Source organism: Poromitra crassiceps (genome assembly GCF_964638095.1).
Source record: "Poromitra crassiceps genome assembly, chromosome: 11".
Classification (NCBI taxonomy): domain Eukaryota; kingdom Metazoa; phylum Chordata; class Actinopteri; order Beryciformes; family Melamphaidae; genus Poromitra; species Poromitra crassiceps.
This window is the reverse complement of record NC_139643.1, coordinates 31,771,303-31,788,802: the sequence shown is the minus strand read 5'-3', so window position 1 is coordinate 31,788,802 and position 17,500 is coordinate 31,771,303. Positions and strand designations below refer to the sequence as shown.

The following is a 17,500-nucleotide window of genomic DNA, read 5'->3' as shown; positions in this document are numbered from 1 at the left end:
GAGCCGTAGATTGTGCATGACAGCACCAGTATTGGTGTTTATCTGTTTCAGGATGCAGCCAATAGAGAGCTAAAGTGAACGTCACTTCCTGCTTTTCTCTGTACCAGCGTGTGAAAAAATATGAATGGTGGTGAACGGAGCGATATGCTACCTTTTTGATCACGTTTGAATTGTGCCACAGGAGTAGACGTCATGTTTGTCAATGTAAAAGATAACTCTGCAAGTCGAGAAAGTCGCAGTTTGTGGTAAATCTGTGGCACTATAAGTTATAAATCAGAAAGACTACGCACAACCTCTCCCGCCAGTCCATTGTTGTTGATGGTGTGATGTATAATGTGCGACACGAGATGTAGTTGATTGACAAAACTAAACCTTACGTTTCAGGACAAACTGTGACTTTCTTGACATGCATAGTTATCTTTTAAATTGACAAAATTTAACATGTGCACCCTGTGGCACAATTCAAACGGGATCAAAAAAGTCAAGTATCGCTCCGTTCACAACCATTCATATTTTTTCACATGCTGGTACAGGGAGAAAAGCAGGAAGTGACGTTCACTTTGCCTCTCTATTGTCCTGCTCTCTGTGCATCAGATTGACTTCATTTTAAAACCATGTTTGTTTACAGTGCTTTGAAAAACACTGTAAATACTGTCCATCATCAACCAGTTTTCAATATAAAACTTGTGAACTCATTTCTCAGTGTATCAGTACTTTTTGAACATTTTGAGCGCATTTTAACAATATCACGATGATACTGATAGCCGTGATAGTTTTGGTCACTTTAATCGTGATATGACATTTTCATACCATTTCATCTCGTGTGTGTGTGTGTGTGTGTGTGTGTGTGTGTGTGTGTGTGTGTGTGTGTGTGTGTGTGTGTGTGTGTGTGTGTGTGTGTGTGTGTGTGTGTGTGTGTGTGTGTGTGTGTGTGTGTGTGTACACTTGTGTGTGTCTATGGTTGGTTGAGTACATAAACTTAGCTGCTTGTCTCCAACATGTGATATGTGTCACTCATATTCCCTTTCACTCAGACTTTATCTGTCACTGTGACAGAGTAGTCTATCTGTCACTCGCTGAGAGAGTAGTCTATGTGTCACTCGCTGACAGAGTAGTCTATGTGTCACTCGCTGAGAGAGTAGTCTATGTGTCACTCGCTGACAGAGTAGTCTATGTGTCACTCGCTGACAGAGTAGTCTATCCGTCACTCGCTGACAGAGTAGTCTATCTGTCACTCGCTGACAGAGTAGTCTATGTCTCACTCGCTGACAGAGTAGTCTATGTGTCACTCGCTGACAGAGTAGTCTATCTGTCACTTGCTGACAGAGTAGTCTATCTGTCACTCGCTGACAGAGTAGTCTATCTGTCACTCGCTGACAGAGTAGTCTATGTGTCACTCGCTGACAGAGTAGTCTATGTGTCACTCGCTGACAGAGTAGTCTATCTGTCACTCGCTGACAGAGTAGTCTATGTGTCACTCGCTGACAGAGTAGTCTATGTGTCACTCGCTGACAGAGTAGTCTATCTGTCACTTGCTGACAGAGTAGTCTATCTGTCACTCGCTGACAGAGTAGTCTATCTGTCACTCGCTGACAGAGTAGTCTATCTGTCACTCGCTGACAGAGTAGTCTATGTGTCACTCGCTGACAGAGTAGTCTATGTGTCACTCGCTGACAGAGTAGTCTATCTGTCACTCGCTGACAGAGTAGTCTATGTGTCACTCGCTGACAGAGTAGTCTATGTGTCACTCGCTGACAGAGTAGTCTATCTGTCACTCGCTGACAGAGTAGTCTATGTGTCACTCGCTGACAGAGTAGTCTATCTGTCACTTGCTGACAGAGTAGTCTATCTGTCACTCGCTGACAGAGTAGTCTATCTGTCACTCGCTGACACGCTGACAGAGTAGTCTATCTGTCACTCGCTGACAGAGTAGTCTATCTATCACTCGCTGACAGAGTAGTCTATGTGTCACTCGCTGACAGAGTAGTCTATGTGTCACTCGCTGACAGAGTAGTCTATCTGTCACTCGCTGACAGAGTAGTCTATCTGTCACTCGCTGACAGAGTAGTCTATGTGTCACTCGCTGACAGAGTAGTCTATCTATCACTCGCTGACAGAGTAGTCTATCTGTCACTCGCTGACAGAGTAGTCTATCTATCACTCGCTGACAGAGTAGTCTGTGTCACTCGCTGACAGAGTAGTCTATCTATCACTCGCTGACAGAGTAGTCTATGTGTCACTCGCTGACAGAGTAGTCTATCTATCACTCGCTGACAGAGTAGTCTATGTGTCACTCGCTGACAGAGTAGTCTATGTGTCACTCGCTGACAGAGTAGTCTATGTGTCACTCGCTGACAGAGTAGTCTATCTGTCACTCGCTGACAGAGTAGTCTATGTGTCACTCGCTGACAGAGTAGTCTATCTGTCACTCGCTGACAGAGTAGTCTATGTGTCACTCGCTGACAGAGTAGTCTATGTGTCACTCGCTGACAGAGTAGTCTATGTGTCACTCGCTGACAGAGTAGTCTATCCGTCACTCGCTGACAGAGTAGTCTATCTGTCACTCGCTGACAGAGTAGTCTATGTGTCACTCGCTGACAGAGTAGTCTATCTGTCACTCGCTGACAGAGTAGTCTATGTGTCACTCGCTGACAGAGTAGTCTATCTGTCACTCGCTGACAGAGTAGTCGCTGGCCTCTCGGATGTCTTCCATTAAGTCACACATTCTGCTGCCCTCTATTGGTGCGACCTCCAGGCTCAAAGTGGTGCACAGTGATGATGATGTAAGCAGGTCTTACTCATCTACACTGTCACACCGCCATGTTAGAGGTCTTTGTAACAGACTTCATTACCTTTTTGTTTTTGTGAGAGAAAATAGCTCTGGAAGCCATAGCAGGCACAGGATTCCCACAAAATCACTCAAGAAAGAACAGGAAAAAAGGGGTGTTGTTTTTTTAACTCTCAAATAACAATCAGCTTGTCCTGCTTGACAGAGCTCGCAGACTGGATGTGTTTTTACTCTGGTTTTTTGCGGGGCACTTTACCCTTTTCTCACTAAGCTCTCTCTAAGCTAAGTCATGCTGCCTGCAAGACAAGGCTTGTCTTACTTGGCCTTAGAAGGCAGTGAGTCTGCATTGCCCTCTCTGTTCGTTGCCAGCCTACCGGTCAGAGGCAGTGAGTCTGCATTGTCCTCTCTTGCCTGTTGTCAGCCTACTGGTCAGAGGCAGTGAGTCTGCATTGTCCTCTCTTGCCTGTTGTCAGCCTACTGGTCAGAGGCAGTGAGTCTGCATTGTCCTCTCTTGCCTGTTGTCAGCCTACTGGTCAGAGGCAGTGAGTCTGCATTGTCCTCTCTTGCCTGTTGTCAGCCTACTGGTCAGAGGCAGTGAGTCTGCATTGTCCTCTCTTGCCTGTTGTCAGCCTACTGGTCAGAGGCAGTGAGTCTGCATTGCCCTCTCTGTTCGTTGCCAGCCTACCGGTCAGAGGCAGTGAGTCTGCAATGCCCTCTCTGTTCGTTGCCAGCCTACCGGTCAGAGGCAGTGAGTCTGCATTGCCCTCTCTGTTCGTTGCCAGCCTACCGGTCAGAGGCAGTGAGCCTGCATTGCCCTCTCTGTTCGTTGCCAGCCTACCGGTCAGAGGCAGTGAGTCTGCATTGCCCTCTCTGTTCGTTGCCAGCCTACCGGTCAGAGGCAGTGAGCCTGCATTGCCCTCTCTGTTCGTTGCCAGCCTACAGGTCAGAGGCAGTGAGTCTGCATTGCCCTCTCTGTTCGTTGCCAGCCTACCGGTCAGAGGCAGTGAGCCTGCATTGCCCTCTCTGTTCGTTGCCAGCCTACCGGTCAGAGGCAGTGAGCCTGCATTGCCCTCTTTGTTCGTTGCCAGCCTACCGGTCAGAGGCAGTGAGCCTGCATTGCCCTCTCTGTTCATTGCCAGCCTACCGGTCAGAGGCAGTGAGTCTGCATTGCCCTCTTTGTTCGTTGCCAGCCTACTGGTCAGAGGCAGTGAGCCTGCATTGCCCTCTCTGTTCGTTGCCAGCCTACTGGTCAGAGGCAGTGAGCCTGCATTGCCCTCTCTGTTCGTTGCCAGCCTACAGGTCAGAGGCAGTGAGCCTGCATTGCCTCTCTGTTCGTTGCCAGCCTACTGGTCAGAGGCAGTGAGCCTGCATTGCCCTCTCTGTTCGTTGCCAGCCTACAGGTCAGAGGCAGTGAGCCTGCATTGCCTCTCTGTTCGTTGCCAGCCTACAGGTCAGAGGCAGTGAGCCTGCATTGCCTCTCTGTTCGTTGCCAGCCTACCGGTCAGAGGCAGTGAGCCTGCATTGCCTCTCTGTTCGTTGCCAGCCTACCGGTCAGAGGCAGTGAGCCTGCATTGCCCTCTCTGTTCGTTGCCAGCCTACCGGTCAGAGGCAGTGAGTCTGCATTGCCCTCTCTGTTCGTTGCCAGCCTACCGGTCAGAGGCAGTGAGTCTGCATTGCCCTCTCTGTTCGTTGCCAGCCTACTGGTCAGAGGCAGTGAGCCTGCATTGCCCTCTCTGTTCGTTGCCAGCCTACCGGTCAGAGCCAGTGAGTCTGCATTGCCCTCTCTGTTCGTTGCCAGCCTACCGGTCAGAGGCAGTGAGTCTGCATTGCCCTCTCTGTTCGTTGCCAGCCTACTGGTCAGAGGCAGTGAGCCTGCATTGCCCTCTCTGTTCGTTGCCAGCCTACCGGTCAGAGGCAGTGAGTCTGCATTGCCCTCTCTGTTCGTTGCCAGCCTACTGGTCAGAGGCAGTGAGCCTGCATTGCCCTCTCTGTTCGTTGCCAGCCTACCGGTCAGAGGCAGAGCATGTTAGGATCAGGATGCATCACTTGAGGATAAGTAACCCCGACCCCCCTAATCAGAATTACTTTCATTTGCCAAGTGCGTGAACCAAGAATGTCTCGGAGCGTTTTGGAACTGTCTTCTATCTCTGTACAGCGCGGCCCAGCCTATCGCTTTTCCCTCTCCACTTTCTGTGTAGCGCTTTTGTCCATTTTTTCCGAGCGTCTTTCCAAAATGTTAACGAGGGGGGAATGGCTTTATCTCTCTCTCTCTATTTCACAGGGGTTATAACATCGGAGTGCGTCTGATCGAGGACTTCCTGGCGCGCTCCAGCGTCGGCAGGTGTCAGGATTTCCGAGAAACGGCCGATGTCATTGCTAAGGTAACGGGGGGGGGGGGAGGCTCCGGGCCAATCAGAGCGTGACCGTGGACTTCTCCCAAGATGGAGGGAGGACGAGGGACAAGGAGGGAGGACAAGGCAGACAGATTGGGGGCAGGGTGGGGGGGTTCTTGGTGAAACGGCTTAAAAGTTGATCAGGGAGAGGGAAGGGAGAGGAGGTGGTGGGAGAAACTGTGACTGAGCGAAGTGAGCAAAGCCAAGGCAGGAAGACTGCAACAGGAAGTTAAACTCACGGATCGCAGTACTCGGCATCATTTCTAAGCTTTAGAGCAAGATCTCTTTGCTTGGTGTCCTAGTTGCCTTGATAGTGAGAAGGTGAGGTTCACTTACACAGGGACTGACATGTCCTCTTCATTTCCCAGAAAGGTGATGCACGCTGAAGGACACCCCTCTTCTGCACCACCGACTATGTTCCCCTCTTTTCTGAACTCTCCCACAGCTAATGATGACAACACACAGTCATTATGAGGGACCGGGCTTGTATTTGCCAATTTTATTCTCATCTTCTTCCAAGGAAATCTGCCTTCCCCACGCATGAAAAGAAACCAAACTTTGCACATAGTTCCAGACAGTCACATGCCAAACGTCCTGAACAGGAATTGTGGTGCAATAGTCCCGATGGTGGCGCTACAGCAACTGTTTAGACTTCAGACTCTAAAGTTCAAAACTATGAAAATTCATAACAAATCAGTTGTATGTGCTACAGCCCAGCCGCCCAAGTGAGCAGAAACTTTTGTAACCTTCAACCTAGTGCGAATTATGAAGTCCATCTTCGTCTTCTACTTCTTGCGCTTGCACTCCAAAAGGCCCGTCCCCGACTCAACAGCAGCAGCTAATACCCTTCTTGTTTTAATGGCCTGGCCATATCGCTGTTTTCAATGAGCTGTCAGTTATGAGCCACTTTCACAGTCAATCTTTCTCTTTTCCATTCCTCTCATTCCTGACTTGAGGATCGGGGGTTTGGGACTGTTTTAGCATTTCCTTGTCTTGTTTCATAAAAGTCAAGACAGCCATTGTAAGTGAGAGACAGAGACCTACAGTGCGCAGGCAGACAGGAAGGCAGCTCTGAGGCTCCACTAATAGCGTTCGGCGCTCCAGCTGTTCACAAGGTGCTGCTGCTGCTCGCTAGTGAAGTCATTCTGCAGATGTGGCCTCGCGCTAGCTGGGGGAACTGGCTCGTGGTGCTGAGGAGTCAGGGTGGTGTCTGTAAACGGAGTATGGGACAGGGAAGGTGCAACGATAGCCTTAGGAGCTATCGTGTGATCCGCAGCTAAACTCTGAAATCACCTCAATCACTGCTCAGTTGCACATGTGCAGATGAGGCCCGTTGTCTGTTCAAAGACACGTTTTCTACAGTATTAGACGGTGAACAGCGCTTTGTTAGTACTAGGATAAGGCCTCAAAACACTGCTGTTTTGCAGAATGCTGCTTTCTTTTCATTTTTTCGTCGAGTAATCACTAATCACAGGAGGACTATATGTTCTGTTCTGTCCTGTCCATCCCTCACCATGCTGTGGTTGCTGGCTAGGTTGCCTTTAAGATGTACCTGGGCATCACCCCCAGCGTGACCAACTGGAGCCCTGCGGGAGACGAATTCTCCCTCATCCTGGAGAGCAACCCCCTGGTAGACTTTGTGGAGCTGCCGGATAACCACAACACGCTGATCTACTCCAACCTGCTGTGTGGCGCACTCAGAGGAGCCCTGGAGATGGTAAGGTCAATGTACCTGTATTTGTGTACTTTGTGTACTTTGTGTGTGTGTGTGTGTGTGTGTGTGTGTGTGTGTGTGTGTGTGTGTGTGTGGTCATCTGTTCCCTTGAATTAATAAATCCTTACCCTCGGACTGTCCTATCTGTCCCTTTACATGCCTGCATCAAATCATTGACCTCGTTGGGCGTTTGGAAAATTGCAAAAACACATTTCCGACCAAGTGGCCCGTGGCAGGCTTTGTACAACAGATGCAATAATTGGGACAAAACAATGAATATTATAAAAAGGCTTTCCTGTACAAGTGTGTTTTGAGAAGCGATTCTGAAGATCCTACTGATCTACATGTAGCGATATGTGATCGTCTGCTGTCTATCGTATCTCTTGCGTGGACAATGTTATTTGTTTGCATTGTGAGCCTCAGAACTAAGTTTGACGATAGAGCTCTCCACCAATATCGCCATGACAAATTATTTGATGTTTGTACCTTACAATTATATTATTATATTCATCCAAATTATGTTCATATTTAATTCCAATGAAATGTCAACCTGATTCAGGTCCAGATGGCGGTGGACGTGAAGTTTGCCCAGGACACTCTGAGAGGGGACAACGTGACCGAAATCCGCATGAAGTTCATCAAGAGGATCGAAGAGAACGTGCCTGCTGGAGACGAATGATGGGAAGGAGGGAATATTCCAATATAATTTAGAGACTGAAAGAATGAATGGAGAGAACTCAAGATGAGCTGTGCATCTCAATAGCCCAAAGTATCCTTTGTTTCCTTGCAGCCTTGACACTGTCTGTTTTGAGCTGAAAGACTTTGTATTGACAGGGGATCGCTGCTGCTCCCTTGCTTGAAATGGTTGAAAGGAATCAAGGCCGGAATTGGAAGAAAAAAACTCCTCCATTCCCAGTATCATGTTACCTGATATTCTTTTCAAAATCTGTGTTCTGAGGAGAGGACGCAAGGAATTAGGAACAACTATTGAGATTCAGCCAAGAGGAGAGAAACACTGTAAAATATTGAAACACACCACATGATATTATGTAAATGGGCTTCTATCCTTGAATCCCGCTTGGTTAAAAAAAATTACTTGGGGCACTGACCTGAGGTCTGCTGTATGTCCTGCTTTCTGGATATCGGGTCCGATTTTGTGAGAAAAATTGATGTTAGGTCTGTGCTTAAAGGCCAGCAGTGATTTGACTGGGGAAAGAGGATCTATCTGTCACCATCCCACATGGAAAGTGGCCGTTTGTTCAACTAATGTTGAAGATAATGTCGCATAACTTGAAAGAATTACCGCTTCGTTTTCATTTGCTCACGTATAGACGGGTGTCTTTCTTTGTGCAAGGCTGGAAACCCTTACATTGAAATACATTTTTATGTTTGTCTTGGTATGTTTTTTTCTTCTTTTTTAAACAATATCATATATCCCTGCCACCTGTATGGCACGTTAATTTATGTAGATGGATATGTCATTGAATAAATTTGACATATTTGATATTAGGCTGTGGTTTCCTTAGTGTAGTGTGTGTATTTGCGATTGTGAGGGTGGAGAGAGGTGACACTTCATAACATGCCTGTTAGGGGACGTGGAACAGGTTAACTATACACGCAGGTCCTACACGCACACACGCGCGCGCACGCACACACACACACACTCTGTCCGCTGTACCGCCTTGTCAGTTCTGCCCCGGTGTTGGTGTGTTATTCCGTCCTGCAAAGTCAAACAACAATAACGGACCTAATGCGTGTCATATGTTTGTTCAGGCTACATGGAAGCAAGCTGTGTGTGTGTGTGTGTGTGGTGGGGGGGATAAGGACGTTAAGAACCTCAGTAGCGGTCGGTTCTGGCCGTAACACCTGTGAATGGCTTTACGTCATCCACAAGTCACGAACACAACTTCTCATTTAGACCCACTGCTCACCTCGTCAATCACCAAACACAGACGGCCATTCACACACACACACACACACACACATGCTCACAAAACATCCCTGGGCCCACTTTAGAAGCAAGAAGAATTTGGTCTGGATACCATGAGAACATTTACCATGTTTTTCTCATTCTTCCTCCTCAGTGCTTTAATGAGTAACCGTACGATAAGCAGATTCTTGAGTCTGCTGATATTACTTAGGGGATGAGACATTGTCAGATGAACATTGCCTTTTGGAGGAATCTGCCAGCTATTAGCTGCGTGAAACCTCCACGTTCCACACGTCCTAGGCTATTTCATAGCAGCTATTACATTTCTGCTTTTTAGCTTCAGTATTAAAGGCAAAATGCACCTCGAGTGAATTCTCAAAGCAACCACCAGAGGTTGCTGTGTACATTACAGTCCAGCTGTAGGCAGTTCTCCCCCCCACCTTCCCCCAGCTGAATTAGAATGTGGCTGAAGAAGTTATGTACCTGTAGCATGTTGGCTAAAGATGAGCGTTGTGGTTGGAATGTATTCTCTTTGTGGGAGTATAGGCGAGTTGCCAGAAAGCATAAATAAGTGCGCCCTATTTTCAAATTATGAATATGGAAGGAGCTGACAAACGACCTAGTAAACCTAGTTCAGTGGAGTGGTCGATGCCAGTAAATTGACTGTGGCTTTGATTTGGCTTGAGAATAGACAACCGGCGACAACATGTTGTCTTTGTTCTTTATAATCCCAGGGAAGGTCTATCAGGGCGGGGTTCCCTCATTATTATTCACACAGTCTAAATTCTTTGCCCACTCTCTGGTCTGGTCTGGAGGAGTCTGGTCTGGTCTGGTCTGGAGGAGCGCTCATTGAACAGGATAAAGAGTGTCAAGTGGACGCACCAGGAGAGGGCTGTCAGCGTGCAGTAAGCCCCGTCGGCCATAAAGAGAGCTCTCAACACATTACACGCACATATCTGTGCGTTGTGTAGGCCTGTGATATGGATATTGGATGGAAAGCAAAGAGGAAATGTTTTTTGTGCCGACGCTCAATGTAAATTACTTGGCAGAATTAGAGTCCCGTATCTGGACAGCTGGGATTGTGTACTTATGCGAAAACCTGTTTCGCTCTGCCATATGCTCTCAGGAATTTCACTTGACACACACACACACATACACATACACACACACATATACAGTACATATACATATACTTCTGCCCTGCTCTCAACCAAAGGGATGCTGAATGTATTTACCAGCTCTATACTCACATATGGGTGTTTATACTCACTATAAGGACCGTGTCCAAATACACAAATAGGCCATTCTCCTCTCTTCCCATCCCTCATATTACCAGTATATCTTGTGAGTGGTTTGGTGTTGATTGTTTCCACAGTCATACCCACTGAAGAACATAAACTAACAAGCGCCGTGTAATGACTTCACTCCTCGTATCCTGAGGTCTGCACACTGACGACTTCTATTCCCTCTGCGAGACTGAGTGCAGATGTGCATGTCGCAGGATGAGAAGACGAGAACAAACCAGAGACAAAAGCTGACAAGACTTTCCCTGAGCCACGAGGAATTGCTTCTAAGAGGCTATTTTTGTCTATTGTCTTCCACCCCTCCTCTCTCTGTCTCGCCCTCTCCTGGTTGTTTAACACACACACACGAGCCAGTATAGCTATCTTAATGAGGACAGTTATTGACATAGTGCATTCCCTAGCTCCTCCTCACGCTCACCATCACAACTATGCTTTACCTAACCCTAACCTAACCCAAGTCTAACCTCAAATGAAATGTATGCTTGGGCGTGAAAGCCCGTGCCATAGGGCCACACCACGGGCGGGCGAGCCTGCCGGGGTAGGTACCAGATCGGCTCTACCGCCCTACCGGATGTGCTCAGCTCGGGCCGGATCGGTCACACCATTTATTTTCAAAAAGTAAGGCTCGTTTATGAGAAATGATCCTGTACACTTGAATCATGATCATTGAATGTTTGTATGATTCATATTTTTAACGTCTTATCATGTCTTATAACATCACTAGCATTGCTTGTTAGCTAATCTAAAACTTGGCCATTTTGCCCACGTTAATCCCACGTGCCTGATGTACAGCCAATCACAATGCGTGTCCGAGCCGATCTGGTAGGCGAGCCGAAATTGCACCGACACCGGCATAGGCGGCGTGCCCCAAAAAATGGGACTCGATGCAGCTGACGTGAACAGCACAAGTACTGTATACTATAAAATGTAGGCGATGGGGAGCAGGGCTGGACTGGCCATCTGGCATACAGGGCATTTGCCCGGTGGGCCGACATGCCCTGTGGGCCAGTCAGACAAAGAAGAAAGGAAAAGGAGAAAAACGGAAGAAATAATTGCACTGACCGGCCCATAAAACGATTTAGTGTTTTTAGGTAGTGGCATGGTTGGTTGGAGTGCGAAGATGGGTGGTGTCGTGTGTGGTCGATTATGGTGGGCCGGGCTGGGGACCAAAATGCCAGGGCCGATTTTTTGTCCCAGTCCAGCCCTGATGGGGAGATTAACAGGAGATGGTATGCACTACACATTCTCTCCTTGGGCTAACTTATAGTCATTGAAATGACACAATTTGTGGTACTCCTTTTGCCGGGGACTCCCCTGGGACCGCCTCGTCAAGATGACGTTTGAGTATGTCTGTCCTAATAAACTCGAGGCTATGTTGAAGCATGTTTCTTGCTTAAAGAGATACTCAACACTTTTTCCACTTTTTTCTGCTGAAAATCAATATATATTGGAAATTAGCAGTGTTCTTGATTAATCCAGGTCAAAGTCCTGACATTTAGCCTACTGTAACTCTGAGTAATTCCTCATCTCTTCTCACATACTGTAGTTCCATACAATCGAAAAAGGCCAGGCGTAGACTCAAATTTCCCTCTCTTTCTATTGGCAGAGCTCTTGATCAGTGACGTAGCTCGATCAGTGACGTCACCCTTAAAAACCAAGTCTTAACCTTCAAACAGCCCTTTGAAGGTGCGTGAGAAGGAGGACCGGCCAAAATGCCCTCACTTCCAACCCAAATCGGTCCTAAGATGCTGTAGCTATCTATACACACTTGGTGTAGGACATTTCGCATCACTCATTTCTTCTGACACAGAATTTGTTCGGTGTCTGCCATCAGCGCACACGCTTTTTTTTTTTTTTTTTTTGCCGCTGCCTACAGTATATTCCTCAGGAAACTTTATTAGGACAGCCCTGGCAAACAGTATATTTCTCAGGAAACTTTATTAGGACAGCCCTGGCAAACAAGTAGCAAATGTTATGGACCTGAGACGACGTCTCTGAAGCCAGTTAAACGCTTCCATGTGGCCTTTATGGGAAACAAATGGTGAAAGGCACGCTGTGACAGTAAAGCCTAGCTAGCGCACAGGCCGGCACTGACCGCCACTTATTGAATACTCCATCCCCTTCTTCTCCCTCCACTCCATCCATTTCTACTACACCCATCCACTGTTTGTCTTACTTTAGCCGCGTTCTATTCCCAATCCCTTAGACGAGATCCTCTTTCTTTTTCATCCGTTTCATTCCCTCCCCCTTCCCCTCTCCCAGTCTCTTTAATGTGTGGCTGATGAGTGAGAGTTGAGTGAGTCGGGGAGGGGCTGTGGTGGGAAAAGGCCTTTCGGGAATGCCCTGATGTCGGGAAGTGCGCTGTCTCTCAGGTGAGCGAGGGGCCGACCCAAGGATCCCTTCTTCTTTTTTCCCCCGTTATCTCTCCCCGGTTGTACTGAGTTCCCTGCTATAGGCGGTTGTACTGGGTTCCCTGCTATAGGCGCTTTTAACTTGACAACATATTGTAAATTGCCCGTTAGCTTACTTCCTGTTGGTGTTTGCTAATACAATAGCTGACAGGAAATATTCCACAATTCCATGAAAACCGTCTATAGGGTGTCCCGGTCGTTGCGCCACCCCTTCTGACGATCCGGGGAGAGTTGTAAACTAGCACATGCTTCCTCCAATACATGTGCAGTCGTCAGCCGCTTATTTTCACATGGGAGGATCATGCTATGCCCCCAATTCTCCCCACACAAGCCCCACCCCCCTCCCGAACACGAGCCCCGACCGACCAGAGGCGGCACTATTGCAGCGACCAGGACACATACCCTTAATCCGGCGTCCCACCCGCAGACACGTCCAATTGTGCCTGTATGGTCGCCTGACCAAATTGTACAGCATTCTTACTGAAGAATGTGATTTGAATGGTTTAACGGAGCTTTCTGATGGGCCCGTTCACAGTAAATTCATTTGGATGTGATTCTGAGAGGTGATTTTGAGTTAATTTGGTATTCAGTCACAGAATGTACCCAGTGAAATCTGCTACTCCATCTGCAAGCCATTTCCAATATGAATCATCACCCACCTCCAGACAAACTGTTCAGCACTTCCTTTAAATCGAGTAACTCGTGCCTTTCTCTACCATTTAGCATGCACAGTTCATCAAATCAAAAAGTGTTCAGGCTTCTAGACATTTGGGTCATCATCAGAAGTTATGGCAGAAATGAGAAACTAGTAAAACACAGACACATTTCTCATGGACCAGGTCCAGCAAATCTATACAATAAAGTTCTTTGTAATGTTCTGGATCACAAGTGTCACCTGGGATTTGTGTTGTAACTCAGAAGACATATTTACAATGGGAAGACATGCCGGCTTGAAGTTGGTCCAGAGCCGTATAGTCGCGGGCGCCCCGTCTCACTTTTTTCCAATCTTGGGATTTCCTCCTCGGAGCCTTGGGGACATAGAGACCCAGAACCTCCTTCACCGGAAGCTCCTTGCGCTGCACCAGCTGTAGGTAGATGCCCTCCGCTCCCCGCAGCACAGTCTGCAGGTCCAGCTTCATCGACAATTCATTGATATGCTTCAGAATAGTGTCGAAATCATGGTCTGAGCCAATCAGCTCCCCTCTCTGGGACTCCAGGATGGAGCAGGCGATCAGCAGGTGGAAGTTGTCGCAGGGCAAACGAGACCAGAGGACCTCCCACAAGATGAGGATGTCATCAAAGGAAAACTCTCTCTTGAACCAGACGAGCAGCCAGCGGAAACAGAAGCACAGAGAGCCGCTGTCCTGAGAGTCCAAGTAGTCGCACAGCTCCGGGTCCAAAGCCTTCAGCAGGATACTGAGCTGGAGGAGCTGCTGCTTCATTGACTCCTGTGACTCTTCAAAGTTCTTGTGCACCCGCTCCATGAAGCCTATCAGACACCAGAAGGACTCCACCTCATTCTGTGTGACAAACAGCAGCGGGGCCAGGAGGTCGCTCATCCCCTGGACATAGCCAAGATCAAAGTCGTACATGCAGTATGTCATCAGCACATCGTGAAGCAGAGTCAGTCCTGGATTGTCGTTCCCAGAGAAGAAGGCGATGTGCGTGTCTGTCCTGTGGACGTCCCTCTCTATCAGGCTGCGGTAATCTCTGAGGAGAGAGTTCCTCATCGCCTGCTCTTCACTGATCCACTTCCACTGCACCTTCATTCTGAAGTATTCATCAGTTTTAACCTGCAGAATGTCCTCCCTTTCTTTGACGGTGCTGTTCCAGGGATAAAAGCCCAGGAGGAACTTCCATGTCTCTTTCCTCAGGGACGGAGTGATGCCCCCTCTGAACACAAGCTCTTTGATCCTCTCTGGGTTCTGCACTCGCCCCTCAGGGTCCAGAAAGTCCTCCCACTTGTCCAGAGGTTTTCCCCTGCTCACCTCTGGTCTGGGGCCAAGCTCCGCCCCACAGGTGATGAGTTCAAAGCCAATCTCTTCATCAGGTAGGAGAAGCACATTAGGTTCCTGAGCAGTGCCAGGGTGGAGGGGGAAATCTTGAGGCCACAGTGCGACCCTGAAGACATTGGTGACTTTGGCGAATCCGCCAAAAGTAGTGGCATAGGGGTCCTGGATGAATCTCGATATCAGCTTATAATTCTCCACCTTTGGCTCCATTCTTCTGCTCGGTTTTTCCAAAACAAAAGCTACATCAGACCGGCAGGTCACTATTTTATGTCAGATATCACCAATGATGTCACAATGAAGTCAGTGTGGGTGGTGTATATTCTACGTTAACACTTGGGCAAATGTGATGTCACCAGTGATGTCACTCGAGCAATTGTGATGTCATTGGTGAGGATGTCATGATTATGTCATCAGTGAGTGAGTGATGTCATCAGTGATGCTCAGTAGTGATGTCATCACTGATCACACTCAAGCAAGCAATTGTGATGGAGGTCTGCCACGAGGGCCGAGAGGTTCGGGAACACGGAGGTCGAATAGGAGAGCGAGATGGCCGGAGGGAGGAACATTAAGGAGGGTGTGAAGCCCTTGCGGCAGCAAGCAACATCATCACTGATGGCTTCAAGTCAAGTCAAGTCAAGTCACTTTATTTGCCATTTACAGTAGGGACTGCATTGGAATTGGGGTGCTAGGAGCTTAAAAACATACATAACAAATCACAGGACAGCATATAAAAACATTTAGATACCATGTAGAAAGAATAAAAGGAATAAAAAGGTTAAAATTTTAAAAAGATAAAAGGAGACAAGTGCATATTGGATAGAACCGAGTTCACCAGCTCAAGTTTTAAAGTGCAAGATAATTAAAGTGCACATGAATTAAGATAAAGTGCCTATGCATAGAGGCAACATTGCATGTACAGTTAGGTATAAGACATCTTATACAAAGGAAAAGCAACAAAAAGTAAGGCATGGTCTACAGCTTGGCGGGTGTAGGATCTAGCGTTTGGTATTAAGGTCATTCAGACTGCGTACCACACTTGGAAAAAAGCTCTTTGCAAAACGAGTGGTAGAGCATTTTATAGAGCGGTAGCGTCTGCCGAGGGGAAGTAGTCATGACTTCATCATGATGACATCACAACTGCTCTTGTGTTCGTCTAATAGCTTTCCGGCGCTATTAGAAGAACAAGAGCAGTTGTGACGTCATCATGATGAAGTCATCAGTGATGATGTCATCAGTGATGTCACTCGACCAAATGTGATGTCATCGGTGATGATGTCATCAGTGAGTGATGTCATCATACCTGTGTAAAAGTAAATTGGATTTTTCTAGGCATTTTTTGTTACCCTTTATGAAAAACTGCAGCAAGATAATCTTCACAAATGAGGACCACTTTTGAAAGGAAAGAAAGCCCCACCAATCGAGGATTGTGTTGCTTTGTGTGTCCATCCGTCCTTTTCGCTTTTGGGCTTTTAACCATTGTAATATCAGTATTGTTTTCTGTTGGTGCGATATTGGAACACTAGAATGTGAAAATGTCGCACGGAGCGAGCGTCCTTCCGTCTGTCCTGTGGGCACCAGTGCCACAATCGTCGATTGGTGGCCAGAGCGATGACGTCATTGTCGAGTGGTGGCCAGTTGTGACTGATGATGTCATATTAGTAGGGCTGTCAGCGTTTTTTTTTATCACCCATAAGCTGCATCTAGACTTGTTTTTGTAAAATGCAGGGGGCACTGTTCATGAAATGGAACTCCCTCCCTCTTGTGGCCTAGCTCAAAATATACACGCGTGGGCTATTTTATACCCTGGGGTATATTTTAGACTAGGCCAGACTAGTTTATAGTTTAGTGGGGGTTAATGTGGCCTGCTACACCGGGTCACATTTCTGTATGGCATCAACCTGGCCAGTTGCAGCCATCAAAGGTTTTAGGTGCGAGCATGGCCGAGGTAAAGCCATTCCATGCCTTGTTTTGACTTTTTTTCCCTTCGTTGCCTTTCTTCCAGCTAAGCTGCCCTCCCTCTGCTTCCAATTTCCCCTTGCTCTTTTGTTCTTCCTCTTTCTACAGGATCTGATGAAGACGCTTGTTGTTTTTCTAGACATTCTTGATGGTACAGGTTTTACCCATTCCAAATCCTCTCTATCTCTGTGCCTCATCTTCCCACAATATTCTGTCCTTTTTTTTGGTCTTTTCCTCTCTCTCTCTCTCTCTCTCTCTCCACCTCTCTCCCTGTTTTCCTCCCTTTTTCCTGACCCCTCGGCGGCTCGAGGTGGAGTTTATGTAACAGAGGCAGAACTTTCCAGCTTGGAACGGCTCACTTGAAGATGGAGCGAGGAGAATGAGTAGGAGAGAGAGAGAGAGAGAGAGAGAGAGAGAGAGAGAAAGAGAAAAAAAAGTGTCATGTTTAATTTTACACCGGTTGGCCCTGAGGGCAAACGGCACCTCACCTTCGACTTCATTATTCCGCCGGCCTTTCCCTCCAAATGCACATATGTAAGAATATATTTATATCAATCTCCCAGGCACTAACCAATATGCTAATTCCTATTGAAAAGCAGGAATGTGCGAGTCCTGGTTTGCCCTGGACTAAAATCAAACCAGGCCTCCCTCCCAGAGCACTGGGCTGCTAGAGGCTGCACACCAGCTGCACTGGACGGGATATCACTGCTCACTACTGCCAAGCATGAGCTGTGTGTGTGTGTGTGTGTGTGTGTGTGTGTGTGTGTGTGTGTGTGTGTGTGTGTGTGTGTGTGTGTGTGTGTGTGTGTGTGTGTGTGTGTGTGTGTGTGTGTGTGTGTGTGAGAGCGAGTGTGTAGCATATAGACTAGTCTTAAGTGAAGTGCATGTGAGTATGTGTGTGTGAGTGCGTTAGTAAGTGAGAAAACGCACACCATACATTGATTCAAGTGAAGCACCCCTGATGACGCATGTGTCACAAGCAGCCGATCTGT

The 17,500-nt window shown here is 47.5% G+C and overlaps 1 protein-coding gene and 1 pseudogene across 2 annotated transcripts in view; one reads left to right on the top strand and one right to left on the bottom strand.

Moving 5' to 3' along the window:
* Positions 1-8,385, top strand: part of trappc3 (trafficking protein particle complex subunit 3) — a 9,743-nt gene extending 1,358 nt beyond the window's left edge. Inside the window, exons 3-5 of the mRNA XM_083646878.1 lie at positions 5,070-5,169; positions 6,716-6,898; positions 7,455-8,385. Of these exons, the coding sequence (XP_083503004.1) occupies positions 5,070-5,169; positions 6,716-6,898; positions 7,455-7,574 (403 nt within the window). The 3' untranslated portion in view covers positions 7,575-8,385. The remainder of the gene's footprint in view (positions 1-5,069; positions 5,170-6,715; positions 6,899-7,454) is intronic.
* A 1,861-nt stretch (positions 8,386-10,246) lies between these two features.
* Positions 10,247-14,762, bottom strand: LOC310784957 (TBC1 domain family member 17 pseudogene; annotated as a pseudogene). The gene is made up of 3 exons: positions 13,536-14,762; positions 11,192-11,333; positions 10,247-10,301 (listed from the first exon to the last, which is right to left on the bottom strand). The product of its transcript is annotated as a TBC1 domain family member 17 pseudogene (transcript).
* Positions 14,763-17,500: the final 2,738 nt, after the last annotated feature.